Source organism: Ascidia mentula, chromosome 6, assembly GCF_947561715.1.
Source record: "Ascidia mentula chromosome 6, kaAscMent1.1, whole genome shotgun sequence".
Taxonomy (NCBI): Eukaryota; Metazoa; Chordata; class Ascidiacea; order Phlebobranchia; family Ascidiidae; genus Ascidia; species Ascidia mentula.
In genome coordinates, this window is record NC_138571.1 from 11061197 (window position 1) to 11081981 (window position 20785).

Below are 20785 nucleotides of genomic sequence, written 5' to 3' on the forward strand. Positions count from 1 at the left end.
TTGCAATACACGGGTAAAGTTTAATGAAACAAATAAACATATATCAGTAGGTTGTGGTTTTGCCAGTAGATACGAAACTTTGAACTCAGTGTAAAGAACTTTTTATAAACAGAGGCATATTTTTGAGAGTAAAATACATCGCAAACCCATTTTCGGAAATATATACGAGATAAAACTATTAATATTGCGATTTTTATTTTTATTTATAGCATTAAGTTTTCTGTTTACTGGTAGCGCATGTTCTTTCATTTTAGCAATGATGTTAAAGTATTATTTTCAAGCCTTCCTGTTTTGTTATCTGCAATGCAGGAATCAATGCAATTCGTTGACAGGTAAGCTGCGTTTTAAATTTACAAAATAAAATTTGTACTGCTTATAAATCTATTAAATATTTCGTTTTCACAGCAACGTGTGACACAAAGTTATCAAATTTAAATCACTCAATTTCAAAAGTAATCTGCCCACCCAACTGCTGGAGACAATATTCGGATTTGTGTGGAAGTGATGATTACGCCTCTGGTCCCCTTTGTCTGGCTGCAATGCATGCAGGACTGATGGATAGTAAGTTACAATGACAGTACCTGGCATGTTTACCGGAATTTCTTTGATATGAACTCAAACCAAATATTTTTGTAAAGATGATGGAGGCTACTTTGAAGTATACAAAAGTGACCCAATACATGAATATAAAGGATTGGACAGGAACGGAGTGAGAAGCAAATCTTGTTCGTTTGCTAGATGGTCGTACACATTTGAAAGTAAGCTATGCTCCGGGTAGCGTTTTTGGTTGGAATAAACAATTACTATTTATGTAAATATAGTGAAATGCAGCACGACAGGAAACAGTGAGTTTTCTGTAACTGATGTATTTTGTCCACCTGGTTGTTCGTCCAACTACGTCTGTGGAACAAATTCGTACAACAAGAATTCCTCGGTTTGTGCCTCTGCCATTCACGCTGGTATCTTGTCGCGTAAGTTGGTGTAATTAACACTTTGTGGTTTGTTTGAATCAACCATGAATATTTTCAGGAAGTGGAGGATACGTGACGTTTTATTCAAGAAACGGAAGACGCTCATTTATTAGTTCGACCAAGGGTGGTGTAACCAGCGAATCGTGTGGTTCATCAAGTCAATACTTTTCGTTGACTCGTAAGTTAACAAAAAGCCTTCTAACAGATAAACAGGGATTGAAAGTGAAAAGAAGTGATAAATGAAATAACGCTTGTTTTCCAATCAATATTTCAGATGAAGATTGTTTGAGAACTTGTTCTAACAACGGTAAATGTTTGTCTGGAGTTAACGACCAACATTGTTCCTGCAGCCCCGGGTTGATCGGGTCAGATTGTGAAATAGGTAAGAAATTGCCCTGAAAGCTGGAATATTTGGTACTAAGATAAATGTGCCAGGAAAATCGCAAACGAAATGAAAATTAAGACAAATCCTGCATAACGTAAACGCCCCATGCACCTATTTCATGTTGTAATGTTTTTCATGATTAAGAGGCAGAATATTTGATAGTTCTGAAAATTCGACCTTACTTATAGCCATGTTGAAGGTGCTGTTTATAATGAAGTTCATGCCCCTAAATGCATGTGACAGTCCACTGAAATTGATCGTAATTATTATATTCAGACATAAACGAATGCGCGAACGTAATGCACAACTGTCATCAACATGCAACTTGCATCAATACCGTCGGCAGTTTTCAATGTTCTTGCAACGCAAACTACACCGGAGATGGCATTGATTGTTGTAAGCTTGAAGTCGTTTTTACAATATTCAAATACAGGGATTCCAACATCACCGGTTTGAGTCCGTGATGCATTCGTAACCGGTCAGTAGAAAAGAGAAAAATGATGGCTCTTTTCGAGGATGCTGCGTGCTGTATGATGATCAGCTAAACGAAATAGCCTTGGGTGCTTAACTGTGGTTGTAAGCGAATTGCAGACTAAATAAACTACTTTTTACACAACCTATTACCCTAGTGTTGTGTAGGGCAGGAATGTCAACTCTTACCTGGGAGTAGGAATGCAAATTCAGATTATAAATCTCGATTCCTTCTTAGATCCAGATTTCTGTGCACAAAATCCTGATATTTGCCAGAACAATGGAACTTGCATTGACACAAAAACATCCTACAATTGTTCATGTGCCCACGGGTACAGCGGATCACATTGCGAAAAAGGTAAGATTTTGTAGTTTTTGTGTTTGGTTCCTCTTTGGATGAAATGAATGCAATTTATTAACAATGTTCATGGTGTTCGAAACATAGGCTTGTTTCCAACCTGCAAGGACGCATTACAAAACGGCTTTAACGTAAGCGGAGACTACAATTTAACTTCTCCTCTGACTTTCCAGGGATATTGCTACATGGATGGTGGAGGTTGGCTGGTGAGTTTGCCTCTCGAGGCTGGAACTGTATCCTAAGTTTTATAGTTGGGAAGCGTTCGGTGGACGTTTACATGTAAAGTTATTGTCTGAGCACCTTACCTTGGTTATGATAAATACCAGGTGTTCCAGCGTCGTTATGATGGATCTGTGAGTTTCGACAGAGATTGGGTGGATTACAAGTACGGGTTTGGGAATCTATCAACAGAATTTTGGATGGGTTTGTATTCCGATAAAGCAATCCTTAAAGCAAAATAAACCTCTTACAAGTATTAAAACTTACAACTGCGGTTCAATTTTAATAATAGTGGGTTTTAAATTTAATGCATTTCGTGGACATTTACTAGTTGTGATTGTTCACACTCAGTTAAATATACAGACCTACCAAGCAAAACGTTTTAAGTACGCTACGTAACAATCTTAGAGTCGATACAATAGCATCAGTTAATCCAATTTAAATTCCAGTGTTTTCAGAAATATTATTACAACCAACAAATTCTATCAGGTTTGGTGAATCTGCATCAAATCACCAGTGCGTCCACTAGATGTCGCCTTCGTGTTGATCTTCAGGATTTTTCCGGAGGTGAAGGATTTGCCGAGTATAGGTAAGACTATGACGTATTTAACGTTTTTAATTTATTGCCATTTTTCCAACGATAATTTACCCGATGCTGCCAGAGTGTCATAACTAACAAAATCTTAAAAGACATTAGGGAAATTTAATACGTCCGATTCCCAAAAAGCTTGAAGCAACACAGAATTTTCTTGCTCTGTTTCAATGCAATTACTCGGTTCGGAATAATTATAAAAACAAAAAGTTTAGATACCGCACACACATAGGAATGGTAATCGACTCGTAACGACCCCACATCACCTTTCTTGAGGTTTGCGCGATCGCTTGGACACCAACGCATAATTCAGTGTTTTAAATTTCGATTTTCTGCCCAGCATGCTTGGCTACCAAAGTTTTGAATAAGGCAACAAAAATCCCGTAATCGCGACGTGTAAGACGCTGGCGCAACCTGATTGTCAGTGTATAAGTTGTATAGTGTAAACTCTCTGTGTTCTTTTTGCCCAGCCCTGGGTTAGCTACTGGTCATTGCAAAAGTTGCCGAATTAAATCGGCCGAATAAACCGAAACTAATTTTGGTATTCATCTCTTTAAACGCAATAAATTTAAACAAAACATGTACTGGATTGGATCTAATCCTATATCATACAGCCTTTTCTGGCGCTTAAAGAATAACCTCGTCTTCTGTACCAACTGCTTTAAAGTTGATTTTCATCATTTCTGTGAAAATAAACAAATGAAACTATCACATTCGTACAGTTTAAACAATGATTCCAACCTTTTCTAAACTTAGCGTATCAAAGTTACATGCAGTAAAAAAGAATAATTGCGAAAACCTTAGTATCGGCCGAATAAATTCGGCAAACCACACTTTCGGTGCATCCCTAGTTTTAATTTGCTTAAAAATGGACCTCAAGTCGTTTGTGAACTTAAACTTGAAAAATGTCTGGGTTTCCTTCTCAAAACTTCTAATCCCATTCTGAATACTTGCTTAGTTCTTAATACAAATAATTATCCCACACAACACAACGCGACACATGTCGTTTATTACATCATAAAGTGTTTTATGTTTAACCATCATTTCTATGAGCAACAAACCAATGTAAGCGGATTGATTTAAAACAGTGGTTCCCAAAGTGGGCGCCAGCGCCTCTCTGGGGCGTTTGCAATCGTACGGGGGGCGCTGGATACCAAATGGGCGATTGGGGGGCGCTAGGAAATAAATGACCGATTGGTGGGCGCTTGGTCATAGGGCAAATTTTCTCTTATAGCGTAGGTCAGTGTTTCTCAACCGGTGGTACGTACCACTAGTTGTACGCGACCGCATTCCAGGAGCACCTCTATGTAGTTTGCGGGTATAGTTCGAATTTAAAAAATCGTAACTAATTTCCAAATTTTCGATAGTTCATACTCAAGGCTACTTTGTAACACTCAGAAAGGTGGCACAAGACGAAATTGTTTTACCTCCAAATGATACGCAACCACAAAAAGGGTGGGAATCACTGGGCCAAATGATTCTGTCCAATCTTTGTATAATTTATGCTACTTTAAAAAAGCTTTTTCTCGCATGCTTTTCTCGCACCAAAAGTTATTGATTCTGACGTCACAACGAATTTTATGTATGTCACAATGTGTCATCAATCAACGCTAAATAACCGCTATTCGAAAATGAGGATTTGGTATGGTTTACTTGTTTTTAACAAGAGTTTGGTATTGAACTATCAGAAATCAGACGAAATTGGCGTCCTTGCACCAACCCCACCCATCGCATTAATTGACAAGCAACAAATAAATTCGTTATGTTTTTTGTCTGTTCTGTTGGGCGTTGTTAAATGACTAAGGTGTTTGGGGGCGGTACTGAAAAAAGTTTGGGAAACACTGATTTAAAACAACAAATTATCCGTTGTTATTTAAATTACTTTGCATTCAATTAAACATTATGACATTGTTGTTTTCAGCAATTTCAGCATTGGCGATGAAGGAAGTTCTTACACAATTACTATATCCGGATATTCGGGGAATATATCAGATTCAATGATTGATGGGGTGTACGAAAGTCTAAACGGGATGGGATTTTCAACTCCCAACAGAGACCATGATACGTGAGTAATAATGATACAACGTGTTTGATTATAATTCCGTTTTACTAACAAAGTAAAACGACTTTTTTTAAAAAGGTCAAGTGCATTTCCTAGAATAGTTGATTTTCGTTGACAAAGTTAACCCAATAAATCAACAATTGTAAAAATCAATTGTTCTGGAACAGGGGGTTGCGTTAAACTTGTAGTTAAACACAAGTTTTAACTAAGTTTAAATAAGTTGTAACACAAAGTTGTTGACAACCGACTTAATTATACTTTCAGGTTAGGAACTAATTGTGCTGAGTGTTGTGGTGGAGCTTGGTGGCATCGTTGGTGTTCACTTGCCCACCTTAATGGTCCATGGTCGAGAACTTCTACTAGCGAAAACACTATGAGTTGGTATCAATGGAAGAACTCATGGGGTGGAATATTGAGCTCTAAGATGAAAGTGAAATGCGAATAATTGTTGGGGAGGTTTAAGTTACGAAAATTAACATTGCGTCGTTAGTTACCATGACAACGTTGTTTTGATTCACAATTATTGAAAGACATTGAAAATACTTTCACCAGTTTTGAAAAAGGCTTTAAATCGTAAACATCAGGAAAGCAATTATACCAAACCGCATTTATTCCACAAATCCTTAGAATCTTTGTGTTAATAGCGAACTTCACCTCCTGCATGTTTGTTATTATCAATGTATTTGTAGGGAGTTACTTAAAACGTCTATACAAATAATAACACTGCCGTATATCTGACTCCTGATAAAAAGTCTGCTATCAAACCCAAAGTCAATCGATCAGTTTAATACATAATAAACAAGCGCACGAGGATTAACAATAACACGTTACAAACCACGCGTACAAAAAGTCTCTGTCCTATATGTCCTTTGTCCTCTGTCCCTTCGTATCTTTTTTACGATAAAGACATGTGGCCTATTTAGAAAATGCATACCGGGTTATCTGAGTTCGGATTACCACGTGACTCATTTAAAAAGGTGGCTTGTTGCTAGTATCAACAAACGAATAGCACGTTCGCCGTAAATAAGTTGAACTTGGTTTACAGCGTGATTATTATCCAAAGTTAATCAAAAAAACGGTTGATGCCAGAAAAACACAACAAAATAATTGCAATACAATAATTTAAAGCTCATCTGGCAAGAAAACTTGTTTGCACGACGTTTCGGTCGTTACACAACAGACCTTCATCAGGACAAGTGTTGTATAACGACCGAAACGTCGTACAAACAAGTTTTCTTGCAAGATGAGCTTTAAATTATTGAATAATATGGCAGCATCAGCATCAAAAATAATTGCAAATATGACGTCCACACTACTTATTATTACATTTTGTGTGTTTCGGATGCCACTTCTTCCATAGAATAATGCAACGTGTCAATTAGATATTGACAACATGTTCCGTTTTATCATTCCTTGTATATCATGTCGTTGTTGTAATATCGCATGCAACCGTTTCCATGCTTTATGTTGATAATCCATGTAAATATAAACTTTGAACCATCAGATTTGACAGTTGATTTTTAATTCGAGGATGTCAGTAAATTTGATTCAGTTCAGTTTGGCTTTGTCTGATAAACCCCCAAAATGCAGTCACACCAATTTACCGCAAATATTTACAGAAATGCGCGGATATCGCGGCGCCATTTGTCCGACTTATGGGAAAGGTTTTATGTGAGGTAAAAAGGATTCTTGTCAACACCCAGGTCCTCATTGCAGTCCAAATGATGACCTTACGGCCGTGGGCCTTCGAGTGGCGTCAGTCACGTGTTTCATTTGTGTTGTTGTTTTTGTCTGTTCAGTTACCTGCCTACCTCTGCGCACACCTGGCTGCAACTCATTCTTACTTGACACTGATGATGAACACAGTGGTGTTTAAAATGATTTCTTCGGCATGAGTAGCATACTAGCTTTGGCTTTCCTTTACAAATCATTTTCTTGTCACCTCGCAAGGTTAGACCTTATACACTCTTGTATAATAACCAAACTTAACACCGTAGTTTGTGGAGGACACAGACGCGTCTGATGCGTCTGCAGGGTGCATTCCATGGCAGAATGTAGATGGTATGTAGACAGTGAAATTTTGTAGAATTGATTCCTGAACCCGAAATAAATTACTCGATAAATAGAATTTGCAGCCACCAAAAACCAAAGGTCATGACGTCAGATTCAGACCATGTTAAAAACCAGAATTTTCCGACAAGATCTCAAAGTATGAATTTCTATTCGATACCAATTCAGGTTTTGTTTCTTTTTTAAAACCGAGCGACAGTGAAACAATAGAAGTAATTGGTAAGTAACAATAAGCAATTGTGACATCACAGGCCTCAATTGGCTTGCCGCATACATACAAGGAACTGTGTTTATGAAACAACCAATCGAAGAAGCAATAAATTGATCCAAATGTACAATAAATAATATTAGACAGATTATAATATCTAAGGACAAAAGGGTTGTATGAAAGCGGTTGGAATATTTCATGTTAAGCGGTGACGTCGTCGTATTGGTGAGATCGTCGTATTGGTGACGTCGTCGTATTGGTGACGCCGTCGTGTTGGTGACGTCGTCGTATTGGTGAAATCTTCGTGTTGATGACGCTAATTTGATATTAAAATTAAACAGAAACACATGTTTAGGATGTGGGTTATGATTGGGGGGGGGGAAAAAATTGTGAAATAATATTGAAATTACAAATCACAAGTTGAACAGTCGTGAGTGGGACTGGCAACTTTATCGCTGGTTGTGATTTCTATGGTTATGGAATTTGGTTTACCGAAAACAAACTAGACAGAAAATATCACCAAGTGCTTCAGGAAAAGAAAGAAAATGAATGGCGAAAGAAACATGTCAAAGTGGCAAAGCAAATGAAAATCCTCACTGCAAGTTTTAAACACTGGAGCGGAGTATTGAGAATGGGCGTAAGCGTATATGCCGAAACTATAAGATACATGATCCTGTAAATAAACCTTATTGGGACGTAAAATACTTTATTCCGCTGTTAAAGCCGTGTTTTAGTTAAGTTTTAACGAGGTGCGCTAGCAAAGCAGACTCGGGTCGTGTAATTGCATTGTCTGGTGAATTACGTTTTCGTTTTACTGCAGTTATTTTGTAGTTTGGGTTGCCGGCGAGCCTACGTAGCAAGTAAAATCCGTTTTCGTTGTTGGGGTTGTGAGGGGTAAGTTTCAGCAAGATTTGAAATGTTGGGTAAAAGTATAGTTTTTAAGAGGACGAATTTAGAGTCAAAAGCAAGAAAAGGGTTGATGGTGCACATATTGGGGAACCTCTTTTTCGAAACTGAATCATTTTCCGAAAAAGGGCATGGGGTAAATAAATGTTTGTTGGGGATTAACTGAGAGGAAATATAAATTCTTTCAACACTGGACTGTGTATTTAGGGCACGGCGGGAAAATTAACGGAGGTTTGGGTGAAGAAGCCGAAACGAATCCTTTAGATCAAAAGTTGTTAATAATTTTGGTTGAAGCTGGGTTGTCGGTTGGGTACTGAGGGGTGCTTGCTCAAGGTAAAGTCAGTTACACAATTAACAGGATGTACGTGCGGGTCATGTTTTAACCTTGCGCCGGGAGAGAAATTGGGGTGCGGTTTTAAAGCAGTAATCCCCGATGAATTTATCTGATCAGGTTTTTAACCAACCCTTCCCCCCGTTTTGTTGCATGTTTATTTATTTATTTTTTCTGTTTAATTTCGCACGATGGTGTCGTATCTAAAGACTCGTATTTAAAGATTCGCACCCTTAATGTTAACAGCCCCGATCAAGCCCCCAAGAGAAAGGCCCTGTTCCGGTACCTTTCCTCTTTATACTTTGACATTTTTTGCCTCCAAGAAACTCATTCTTAAACTCGTCACCTCTAAAAGGCCCAGCCTGCGGGGGTGTCGCAGTTCATCTAAACACCTACAATCTTCGAATTCTTAACTCCGTTTCTGACTCTGACGGTCGCATAATTGCGGCCGACATTTCAACCCTGACCCACACCTTTCACTTAGTTAACATACACGCACCCTCTGGCACAAATCACTACATACTCAACAATAAATTCTTCGATTCTCTCTACCCCTACATTTCTTTTACCCACCCCATTGTATTTAATGGTGACTTTAATTGTGTAACTGACCCTACCTTGGACAAACACTCACCAGTACGCAATCGACAGTCCAGCTACAACCATATAAAGTTATTAACAACTTTTAAACCTACAGGATTCCTTTCGGCTTCTTCACCCAAACCCCCACCAATTTTCCCGTCGTGCCCTAAATACACAGTCCAGAATTGATAGAATTTATCTTTCCTCTTCGTTAATCCCCAACAAACTTTTATTTACCCCATGCCCCTTTTTCGGATCATGATTGAGTTTCGGTTTCCGTCAACCTTATCTCTGCCCTACCCAGGGGATGAGGTACCTGGAAAAATTACACTAAAACCCTTGATGATCCTCTTTTTCGCCTCGATTTCCACCGCTTTTACCCTCTATGGCAAACTCTCGCACCTTTCCACTCTAACCCCATGGACTTTTGACTAACTCTTAAATTTAAATTTAAATCATTGATAAAATCTCACTCGAAACGCCTGGCTCAAGAATCCCGAGACCAAACCTATACCCTGCAGCAACAACTCAACACCGCCCGCCAAATTCTCAACGACAACCCTTCTTCCGAAAACTTTCGTTCTTTCCAATCTATCAAAAAAAACCTAAATACTCTTTACCTTTTCTAAATCCCGTTCTTCTGTTCTAAAACGTCTTTTCTCCGACTTCCACTTTAAAAATATAACTGATAAACTTATTTTCTCCCAACTGCTACCCTCACGCCTCCACAGTCCCATACTCGATCTTCAAGACACTCACGGCCTCCCTCTTCCGGCACCCCAAGAACTTCTTTCCCACACCCAGCAATTCTTCGAAACTCTCCATTCAGATCAACACCTTCCAGTACCCGACCCTTCTAACTTATTTGTTAAAACTCCTTTAAAAGTAATACCAGATTAATTCCTTGTAACCTTATCGAACCCCATCACACAGCACGAGGTAAGAAAAACACTTTCCCTTTATCCTTCTTATCTTACCCTTATCTTCAAGAAAAATGACCCCACTCTCCTTAATAATTATAGACCCATTTCTCTGTTAAATACTGGTCTTAAAATTCTCCACAAGCTTTTGAACCTAAGACTCAAACCCTTTATACCCAAAAGTCGTTCTTCAAACCGATTCGCTGCCCCCGGTTCATCCACATCCGACGCAACTTCACTCTTACGCGATCTTCACCACCACGCATCCTCCATTAATTTGGACACTTTCCTCATTTCCCTAGATTTTAAAAAAGCCTTCGATTCTGTTTCATTCTCCTGGTTACTTCTTCAGTTAAATCTTAAACGCTTTCCCACTTGCTTTACTAATTACCTTTCTGCCCTTCACTCTAGGGCCAACTCCCGGGCCTTCGGAAACGAAAAACTTACCCCTTACCACTATCCCACCTTGCCAATTAACATCCTGGCAGCCGGTCGTGACCATGGCGGTAACGGCGCGGCAAACATTCCCCTCTACGCTGACCTATCACTTCTCTATTCTATCAAACAACATTACAATCACCGCCTTTTGGATTCCCCAACTACTATGCAACTTTCCTTCATAAAATATAATTTTGGACTTCCCTTAGTAAACTCTTCAACCTTCGTGCTAGAAATTACCTCCCACACGCAACAACACCTTCTCCCCACTATGTATACATTCTCAACCTCCTCAAATCTTCAAACCTTACGGAAACCGAACTCATGACCCATAAACTGAAGCCCCTCTATCACCGTATTGTGGACGAAACCAACCCACCCCATCATTTCAACGACTGGTCTCAAATCCACCATCCTATTTTCCCGAACTACCTTAAAACTTTTGATTATCGCCTTATCCTTAAAATCCTCCCGTTAAAACGTCAACAAACCTATCTTGCCCTGGATCAACAACCCCACTGCTACATCTGTGATTCCTCCTTCGAAATATTTTCTCACCTCTTTAACGACTGTCGATCCATTCAACCTCTTCTCACCCTAATTAGAAATATTTTCCGAACTTTAACTAACTCAAACTCTTCTCTATTTTATACACCTGTACACATCGTCTTTCCACAACTTCACAACACAAAACCACACACAAAAACATCAGCAGCATTCCTTAACACCACACTTGCACACATTATTTGGAAAACACGGAACAGAATTAAACACGATATACGACCCATCAACGACATTTCCCGGCATTTGGTTTCATCCTTCAAAACCTCTGTACACTTTAAGCTAGCTATCCAACGGAACAGAGTCAACCCTTTTCTCGAGGAAATCTTGGCTGATGTTGTTAACGCCATACCCAACCAATAAATCACAGAAACCGCGCTCTACCGCCCTCTCCCGAATGACACACCAAAAAAAATGTTGTCAGTTACATGGAGAGACTAATTCATCAAGTATCTGCAATGCGAGCTTTCGAGCGTTTCCTCTTCCTTTTATCGACTACTGGTGAAAAACACTAAAAAGGAGATATAGCACATCAAGAAAAGCACGCAAAAATGTTGAGTCGTCGATTAATTTGGTCCTGTGGCATAATGTTGTTGTCATGGTGATTTTCACGCACATTTGCGTGAGTTGCACAATACCTTTTTTTTGAAAGCCTTTTTTCAAAACAGCATGTCGAGCAGGCCTAACTCTGCCTGCATATTTCGTTCCGTTATATGTGTTCCAGTGTGTGAGGAATTAGGCCAGGAAACATGCATACTGCTACACAATTGTCTGACATTGTCTGAGTAGCGTTTATTTTACTTTTGCATTGTCCTGTGATGATGTTGTGCGATTATTGGAAAAATTCCAAGTTTAAGGCACGAAAAACTTAACTGGAGGTAATATTTCTAAAAATATTAGGCTTACAAAAGTTTGGCGTCCCATTATAAAAATTTGCGCTGCAAGAAAGTGTCAAAAGTATACGAGGACTAAGTTTGTTGCTTTTGTAGCAGGAAAAAATGTTTGGGATTAGGCAATAACTAAGATAATCATACGTTAAATTTGGTATTTAGTTTATGTCACAGAAAATGGGCCACAACTCAAAATCATACGTGAAATAAGCTAAATAACAATAAAATATTAGGCAATCGAATTTCAATTTTTAGCAAATATAACAATTTGCTTATTTGAATATTTGCATAGAAGTAAATTTATCTGGAGTGAGATGGCCAAAAAGTTTCATTATTGTGGGCGGTTACTGTTCGGCGCAACTAACTGTGACGCAATAGTGGTGATTTTGAGGCGACCAGACAGCCATTAGTCAGACTAAACCACGCAATTGTTAGGTAACCCCTCGCCAGCATGTGCGACCGCCCTTTTCTTTATCTGCCATTGGGCTCCGGGGTTGTATATTATAGAACGTGTTACTAAGTCTAATTATATTGTTGGGACTCTCTCCACAAATATGCAGATTAGACCCCGGGACAAGATACAGTCAAAATAGGAGGTCTCTGTATTGACCTCCCACCACTGCTATTTAGAAAACACTCATTACAAAGAAAATATTTTTTTGTACGAAAATACAGATCGCAAACAAACCGGTTCGTGAAGTGTTTGTTTACCCAGGAATGTTTCTAATAAAAAAATTTGGTGGTTTGTTCCGTTGTCTTCTACCGCAGCTTATATTGGAAACGCTGTGTTGTGATGTAAAAAAATAATTTATATGTGTGAGGCGGATGTTGTTAAACAAAGGACGCAAGTCGACATTTTAGAATCCATCTATCAAAAATACTGAAATACCAATGGCATAAAATCATGAAAAATGTTAATGCGACGAATCCACGCCCGATGACAATTATTCCGTTGATTTCCTGCCTTAAACCAGGGTATGTGGATTGTGACGACTGACAGGAATAAAATAGATCCTCAATTTTAATGCGTGTGACAATTATAGAAATAAGTGACAATATTTCAGTGATAATGACATTAATGTACGCACTTCCCTTAATTAATGGTACACACACATGTTGCAACATGTCCTTCTCATTCACCTGTAATCAAAATCAAAATTAAATGCAGTAAATCCCTGATAAAAATGAGTTCCAGGAAAATTCATCAACAAGACAAGCATTGAACGACCACCATTTTGCTATTGCTGCAGGATCGGTGTTAATTGACACGTCCGTTTGAACGAAGCGCATTCGAAATCGCTTCAATTGTTCCTGTCGACGTTGTTGTAATCCCAAACCATTTCCTTATTTTTTTTCTGTGTCCGCTTTGAAATAGATTGACACAAATAATCTTTAAATATCCCTTAATCCTCCAAAACCATTCGAATTTCAAAAGCTGATATTCTGTGTCAAAATACGAAATAAAAAAAATGGTTACAAATTTCATTCGCAAAAGACTTTGATGTTATAAAAGATTTTGAATGTTGTTTGCTTGTTTGTAGCAAAGTAATGTTTTGAATGTGTTACGAATTTTCTTTCCTTCACGTCACCGTTCACTTTGGTTAGTCATTGTATCTATTTCATTGTTTTCACCTCTCTTGCTGGCACCTTGTAATTTCACTGTTTTCTTTCGTTGTAACCACTTATTTATTATATTGTTTTACGCACGTATATCGCTTCTCTCACTTCACTTTCACCACACTGGTTTATTACATTCGTCTCCCCTTTCCTATTATTTTACGCTCCGTTTATTTTTGTATGCCCCGGATGTGCCGCGTGTCGGAAAGGCGCATCCTGATTGGTTGGCGATTGCATGTAACGAACGATTTCCCTAAAACGAAGAGTCTCCTTCTGGGCGTCGTGTAGTGAGCACCTCTGTTACGGTGTTGTGGATAATTGTGATCTTGGCCAGTGTCATTTGTACTGTTTTTATTCGTTTTATAGTTGAACACGACGTCCAATAAGTTAAATCAGCCTGGGTTACTTTGGCTTCGTGGTGAGCCGTTATTGCAGGGTTCTGGACAGTATCAGAATTAGGGAGGCAGTTTTGTGCAAAGTACCAAATTAGGTAGAAGGGTTAATTGGGGGGTAACATCGCCACCCAAAAACATCTAACCGCTTAATTGCAAAGCTGCCGAAATAATTCCGTAACAAATGCAAACATGGACATCTTTCTAGCGCTTAAAATAAACAAATATAGACTTAAACATTTCTCCTCTCTGGATATTTTTTGTTATTTCCCAATGCTTCTTTGAAAGCGATTCTAAAATTCAGTTCATTGCGTTGTGTTGACAGCAAAATTGTATAGTCCAACAGCATTCCATAGGTTTGACTGTAAAGTTCTTGAAAATGAAATCCACCTTCCCTCGCGCAACAGACTTTGTCGGGTTTCATTCTTGTCTGTTGGAATCGGTCCAACACAGTGTGATGGTGCGCCGGGATGGACTGTGTGATTTCCCGAAGCGACACGCCAACGCCCGCCAGCCGCCCTGGCCAAACCATCGAGACGGAAATTGTGGCAGTTGTCATGGTGATTTTCACGCACATTTGCGTGAGTTACGTAATACCTTTTTTTTGAAAGCCTTTTTTCAAAATCCAAGCCTTAATGTCGGGTTTAGTTTCGAGTCGGTAAGCTAACGGGTAAGACAGCAGATATCAACAACAAGATGCCACAAGAAAGGAGTGTCGTCGAGCAGGCTGTGGGATTTCTACAGGCCAAACTCTGCCTGCATATATCGTTCCGTTATATGTGTTCCAGTGTGTGAGGAATTAGGCCAGGAAACATGCATACTGCTAAATATTTGTCTAATATTGTCTGAGTGGCGTTTATTTTTCTTTTGTCCTGTGATGATGTTGTGTGATTATTGCAATAATGCCAATTTTAAGGCACGAAACACTTAATACTTTAAAACTGGAGGTCATCTTTGTAAAAATACTGGGCTTGCAATAGTTTGGCGTCCCCACATAAAAATGTGCGCTACAAGAAAGTGTTAAAAGTATACAAGAACTAAGTTTGTTTTTGAGTAGCAGGAAAAAATGTTTGGGATTAGGCAATTACCAAGACCATCAAACGTTAAAGGTGGTATTTAGTTCATGTCACAGAAAATGGGCCACAACTCAAAATCATACGTGAATTAGGTTAAATAATAATTAAATATTTGACAATCGAAATTCATTTTTGAGCAAATATAACAATTTGCTTCTTTGAATATTTGCATAGAAGTAAATTCATTTGGAGTGAGATGGCCAAAAAGTTTCATTATGGTGGGCGGTTACTGTTCGGCGCAACTAACTGTGACGCAATAGTGGTGATTTTGAGGCACCCAGACAGCCATTAGTCAGACTAAACCACGCAATTGTTAGGTAACCCCTCGCCAGCATGTGCGACCGCCCTTTTTTTGTCTGCCATTGGGTTCCGGGGTTGTATATTATAGAACGTGCTACTAAGTCTTATTATATTGTTGCGACTCTCTCCGCAAATATGCAGATGGGACCCCGGGACCAGCTACAGTCAAAATAAGAGGTCTCTGTGTTGACCTCCCACCACTGCTATTTAGAAAACACTCATTACAAAGAAAACGTTTTTTTTGCACAAAAATACCGATCGCAAACAAACCGGTTCGTGAAGTGTTTGTTTACCCGGGAATGTTTTCTGATAAAATAATTTATATGTGTGGGGCGCATGTTGTCTGTTAAACAGAGGACGCAAGTCGACATTTTACGATCCATCTATCAAAAATACTGAAATACCAATGGCATAAAATCATGAAAAATGTTAATGCGACGAATCCACGCCCGATGACAATTATTCCGTTGATTTCCTGCCTTAAACCAGGGTATGTGGATTGTCACGACTGACAGGAATAAAACAGATTCTCAATTTTAATGCGTGTGACAATTATAGAAATAAGTGACAATATTTCAGTGATAATGAAATTAATGAACGCACTTCCCTTAATTAATGGTACACACACATGTTGCAACATATCCTTCGCATTCACCTGTAATCAAAAATAAATGCAGTAAATCCCTGATAAAAATGAGTTCCAGGAAAAATTCATCTACAAGACAAGCATTGCTCGAGCACCATTTTGGAATTGCTGCAGGATCGGTGTTAATTGACACGTCCGTTTGAACGAAGCGCATTCGAAATCGCTTCAGTTGTTCCTGTCGACGTTGTTGTAATCCCAAACCATTTCCTTATTTTTTTTCTGTGTCCGCTTTGACATAGATTTATACAAATAATCGTTATTTATCCCTTAATCCTCCAAAACTTTTCAAAAGCTGATATTCTGTGTCAAAATACGAAATAAAAAAAAATGGTTACAAATTTCATTCGTAAAAGACTTTGATATTATAATGGATTTCGAATGTTGTTTGCTTGTTTGTAGCAAAGTAATGTTTTGAATGCACACATGGACATCTTTCTAGCGCTTAAAATAAACAAATATAGACTTAAACATTTCTCCCCTCTTGACATTTTTTGTTATTTCCCAATGCTTCTTCAAAATGGATTCTACAAATCGTTGGATAGATTTTAATTGAAAAATCGTCAGAGGATCTTTGTATAGAGGATCGCATTCAAATAATGGTTGATGAAATCTTATGTTAATCTGCAGTCGAAGTAGAGAAATCGTTTATAATGCTGAAATTGTTGCTGATGTTTGTGTTGATCGGATGGGCGGAAGGTGAATGTCCGGGTGAGGACACAAGTTTGGCCCCTCTTCCTATCACAAGTAAGTGTTGCTTTTGCATGAACAACTGTTCGTTTTATTTTTGTTAATAATTGTTGTTTAACTAAATTTAACCTACTTTAAGTCACTTTCTGATAAATGAACACAACCTACATTTATGCTTTGTTTTAAACTTCACAACAATTCAAAAAACTTTAAACTTGTAACAGAAGATGAAAAGCTACCGGTTTGTCAAGTTCCATATCGTGACTCAAACTGCACTTGTCCCTCGGCCATGTTCGAATGTGCTCGTCATAAGATCGGTAAAGTCGGATCGAAGAAACCTGGATGCATTAAGTGGTCGAAAGTTAATAACAAAAAAAACAACTGTGGGGATTGGAGTGATGAGTTAAGTGATGTTTGTCCTGATAAAAGATTTCAGTGCGATTGTTTTACAACAACATGTCCCGGAAGTAATGGATGTTTGAAAAGTCATGTCCAATGTAATGGAAGAATGAATTGTTTAGACGGCAGTGATGAAGTTAACTGCACATGTCCAGCTGATAAGTTTGAATGTCCATGTTACAAAACTAAAAATTGCTCCTCGCTGTTTGGTGGTTGTATCGATAAAATTTGGCAATGCGATGGATGGAATAACTGTGGAGATTGGAGTGATGAGGTTAACTGTACATGTCCAGCTGATAGATTTGAGTGTCCATGTTATGAGACTAAAAACTGTATGTCAGGAATTGGTTGGTTCGATAAATCAGTACAATGCGATGGACGGAATGACTGTGGAGATTGGAGTGATGAGGTTAACTGCACATGTTCAGCTGATAGATTTGAGTGTCCATGTTACAAAAACAAAAACTGCTCGTCTTACTGGAGTGCTGGCTGCATCAGACAATCTTTGCAATGCGATAGAATTAATCACTGCGGAGATTGGAGTGATGAGGTTAACTGCACGAATGAAGGTAAATTTGAGTGTTCTTGTGTTGGAGCAAAACCGTGCCTCGGAATGGATTCAAATAGCATTGACCGATCTTTGTTGTGTAACGGAAAAGCTGACTGCATTGATGGAAGTGATGAGACACATTCTAGCTGTAACTGCTCTGGTACTTACGCCAGATGTCCATGTAATACAAATAACACACAATGCTCATCGAACGATAGATGTATACCTTTTAACTGGATAAATGATACCTTCGTAGATTGTGTTGATGAAACTGACGAAATTTGCTCATTTTTCAACATTACATGTCAATCTTGTCATATGATGGCTCTAACATGCCCAAGTGAAAAGGATGCCAGAAATCTTATACACACGGCTGATCCATATACGTGCAATGATGTTGTTAGTAAAACGTGCGCTTCTGATGTTCATAATTGTGAAGTTGATAAAGCTATTTGTACAATTTCAACATGCCGTGAATCCTGCAAAAACGTTTTTTTCTGTGAAAATCAACAACTTATTGCAAGTGAATACTTTTGTGACACGCAAGCTGGTTATGGCTGCAAGGACAAAAGTGACGAAATTTGTCATGGGTTTGGGTTTAAATGTTCTGGGTCAACAAGAAAAGGTGTTTGCGTTTTGCCTCAAACCAACGTCTACGATTCAGTGGCTCAATGTTCTGACAATTCAGATATTTGTTTCCTCAATGGACAGTTTAGATGTTTCCAGTGTTTGGACAGAAAACTGATAGTTTCAAGCCAGCAAGTCTGTGACGGTGTGGTGGATTGCTTCGATATGTCAGATGAATGTTTGTGTAAAAATCAAACATTGTGTTGCGATATAGTAGGAGATTGTGCACACAACCAAATGCATGGTAAGAACAGTTCAAGATTTGTGAACCAAGATAAGGTGTTGTGTAACACAAGTGTAAAATGCGTCAACCAAACTGACACAAAATATTGTTCAACTGCCACGGCATCAGTGCAAAGCGAATGTATAGCAGATGGCAGAATTTTCGCACAAAAAAATATGGGTAATGATTCGTTGTGCGTTACAGTTATGACGCAATTGTTTACATCGTATGATTCTACATTTGGAGGGATAGCTGAACTATACTATCCTTTGTGGTGTGATGGATCTGTCAAAGACGGTATCGGAGTTATCGGCGAACGTTTTTGTCCCAACAGGTTTAAGTGTTTCAGCAATGGAGAAATTAACATAGATAAACAAAGATTCTGTGATGGAATAATTGATTGTGACGACAAATCAGATGAATTTCTAGATCTTTGTAACAATACCCGCTACTACTGCAGAAGTAAAGGAAAGATTTCCATACATAGAGATCATGTTTGTAACGGAATAATTGATTGTGACGACGAATCAGACGAATTTCTAGATCTTTGTAACAATACCCGCTACTACTGCAGAAGTAAAGGAAAGATTTCCATATATGGAGATCATGTTTGTGACGGAATAATTGACTGCGAAGACGAATCTGATGAAAGCAGGAGTCGCTGCGAAAATACCAGGTTTTATTGCACCAACAAACTTCCTTTATCCGTTGAAATACGGCTTATACAGAACGGAATCAATGACTGCTCAGACGGAAGTGACGAATGTGTCAATTTGGATAGAAACGCTTTTGCAGACGTCAACGAAATGATCGCAAATCCAGTTTATCGAGGTATCTTCTGGTTGACAGGCATCTTAGCAATGGGAGGGAATTCGTTTGTATTTGTTACAACCACACTTGATTTGATTAAAGTCAATAAAAATAACAATTTGTTTATTAATACAAGCGTTTTTGTTCTTAATCTATGCGTTTCTGACCTTCTCATGGGAGTTTATCTACTGGTAATCATAATACAAGCTACCAGATATTCTGGATCTTATTGTTTGTTTGATAAAGAATGGAGATCAAGTAACTTGTGTTCAGGACTTGGGGCACTTCAACTGGTATCATCAGAAGCATCAGCACTCACAATGACAGCTATGACAACATTTCGCCTAATATCGGCCTATAAACCTTTCCATATGCGAAATGTCGGTGTTACTAAAACTTTAATTGCTGAATTGTTTTGTTGGATATTAGCTATTTTGATGGCAACCGTTCCTTTGCTTCAACCAATTTCTGAGTACTTTGTAACTGATGTTTGGTTTCCAAATAACTTTTTTAAAACAGATTTTGTTTCGAGAGAAAACATGATGTTACTTGCTGAAAGAATTTCGGTATCAGAGCCAGAGTCTTGGTACGATGTTAAGCGTACAATTGTAAGTGCCTTTCCACGTAATTCTATCAAAAGAGAGTTTGGATATTATGGTGGAACGAGCGTCTGTATGCCACGTTTGTTTGCAACAACCAATGAGTTTGCTTGGGAATATTCAACATTTCTTATTACAGTCAACTTCCTCATGTTTATCTACATGGTGGTTGCTAATTTACTTGTTTACAAGCGAAGCAACCGCATGAGAGGCTCCAGAACAACTGACGCCAGCTCCCAGATGCAGAAGAGAATCACAAGGTTGATTTTGACCGACTTTTGTTGCTGGATTCCAATTTGTTTCATGGGATTTTTGAGTTTTGGAGGAATGAAGATGCCAGGAGATTCTTATGTGCTGAGTGCTTGTATGTTGCTTCCAATCAACAGCGCCCTTAACCCCCTGCTCTACTCCAAATCATTAGAAGAGCTATTGTCGAAGATAAAAAAATGGGTCTTTTCCAAAATATCATCATTACGTACATCAAAGAGTCGTTCGTCTGAATTAAGCGTTAGATACAACCCCCGTGCTGAGCAGGATGGGGATCGAGTAATTGAGATTGTTGAATGATGTGTGGAGAAGTTTTTTTCCTATCATTTTTGGTTTGAACCTAATTAACCTTCTGTAAACAATTACTACATAATTGTGGCCGAGATTGAAACAACAACCAGTCTGACAATCTTTCGAGATTCAGAAATTCTAAACCACGTTTTTAGAAAAAAAATTCCATTTTTGTCTAATATATGTTGATATCGACTTAGCAAACGTCATACTTAACAAACGTTGCAAACTTTTATTTCAATCCAATTCAATGTTGTCTGTTCTTGTGATTTGGTTTAGTTACTGCAGTGTAAATAACTTTCCCCGAATTTGTAAATATTTTCTCATTTTTTTGAAA

General features: G+C 38.5%; 2 protein-coding genes across 2 annotated transcripts; both read left to right on the forward strand.

Annotated features, from left to right (window-relative positions):
• The first annotated feature begins 213 nt into the window (after nt 1-213).
• LOC145906113 (uncharacterized) lies at nt 214-5592 on the forward strand. The gene is made up of 13 exons (XM_082993516.1): nt 214-332; nt 406-561; nt 639-758; nt 822-975; nt 1034-1149; nt 1246-1353; nt 1633-1752; nt 2066-2185; nt 2273-2391; nt 2512-2608; nt 2894-2993; nt 4918-5061; nt 5323-5592. Exons 1-13 carry the CDS (start codon nt 257-259, stop codon nt 5501-5503), a joined length of 1611 nt encoding a protein of 536 aa, XP_082849642.1. The 5' UTR covers nt 214-256; the 3' UTR covers nt 5504-5592.
• A 13692-nt stretch (nt 5593-19284) lies between these two features.
• On the forward strand, nt 19285-20457 carry LOC145906512 (G-protein coupled receptor GRL101-like). The gene has a single exon (XM_082993944.1). It carries the CDS (start codon nt 19288-19290, stop codon nt 20455-20457), a length of 1170 nt encoding a protein of 389 aa, XP_082850070.1. The 5' UTR covers nt 19285-19287.
• The last annotated feature ends 328 nt before the right edge of the window (nt 20458-20785 follow it).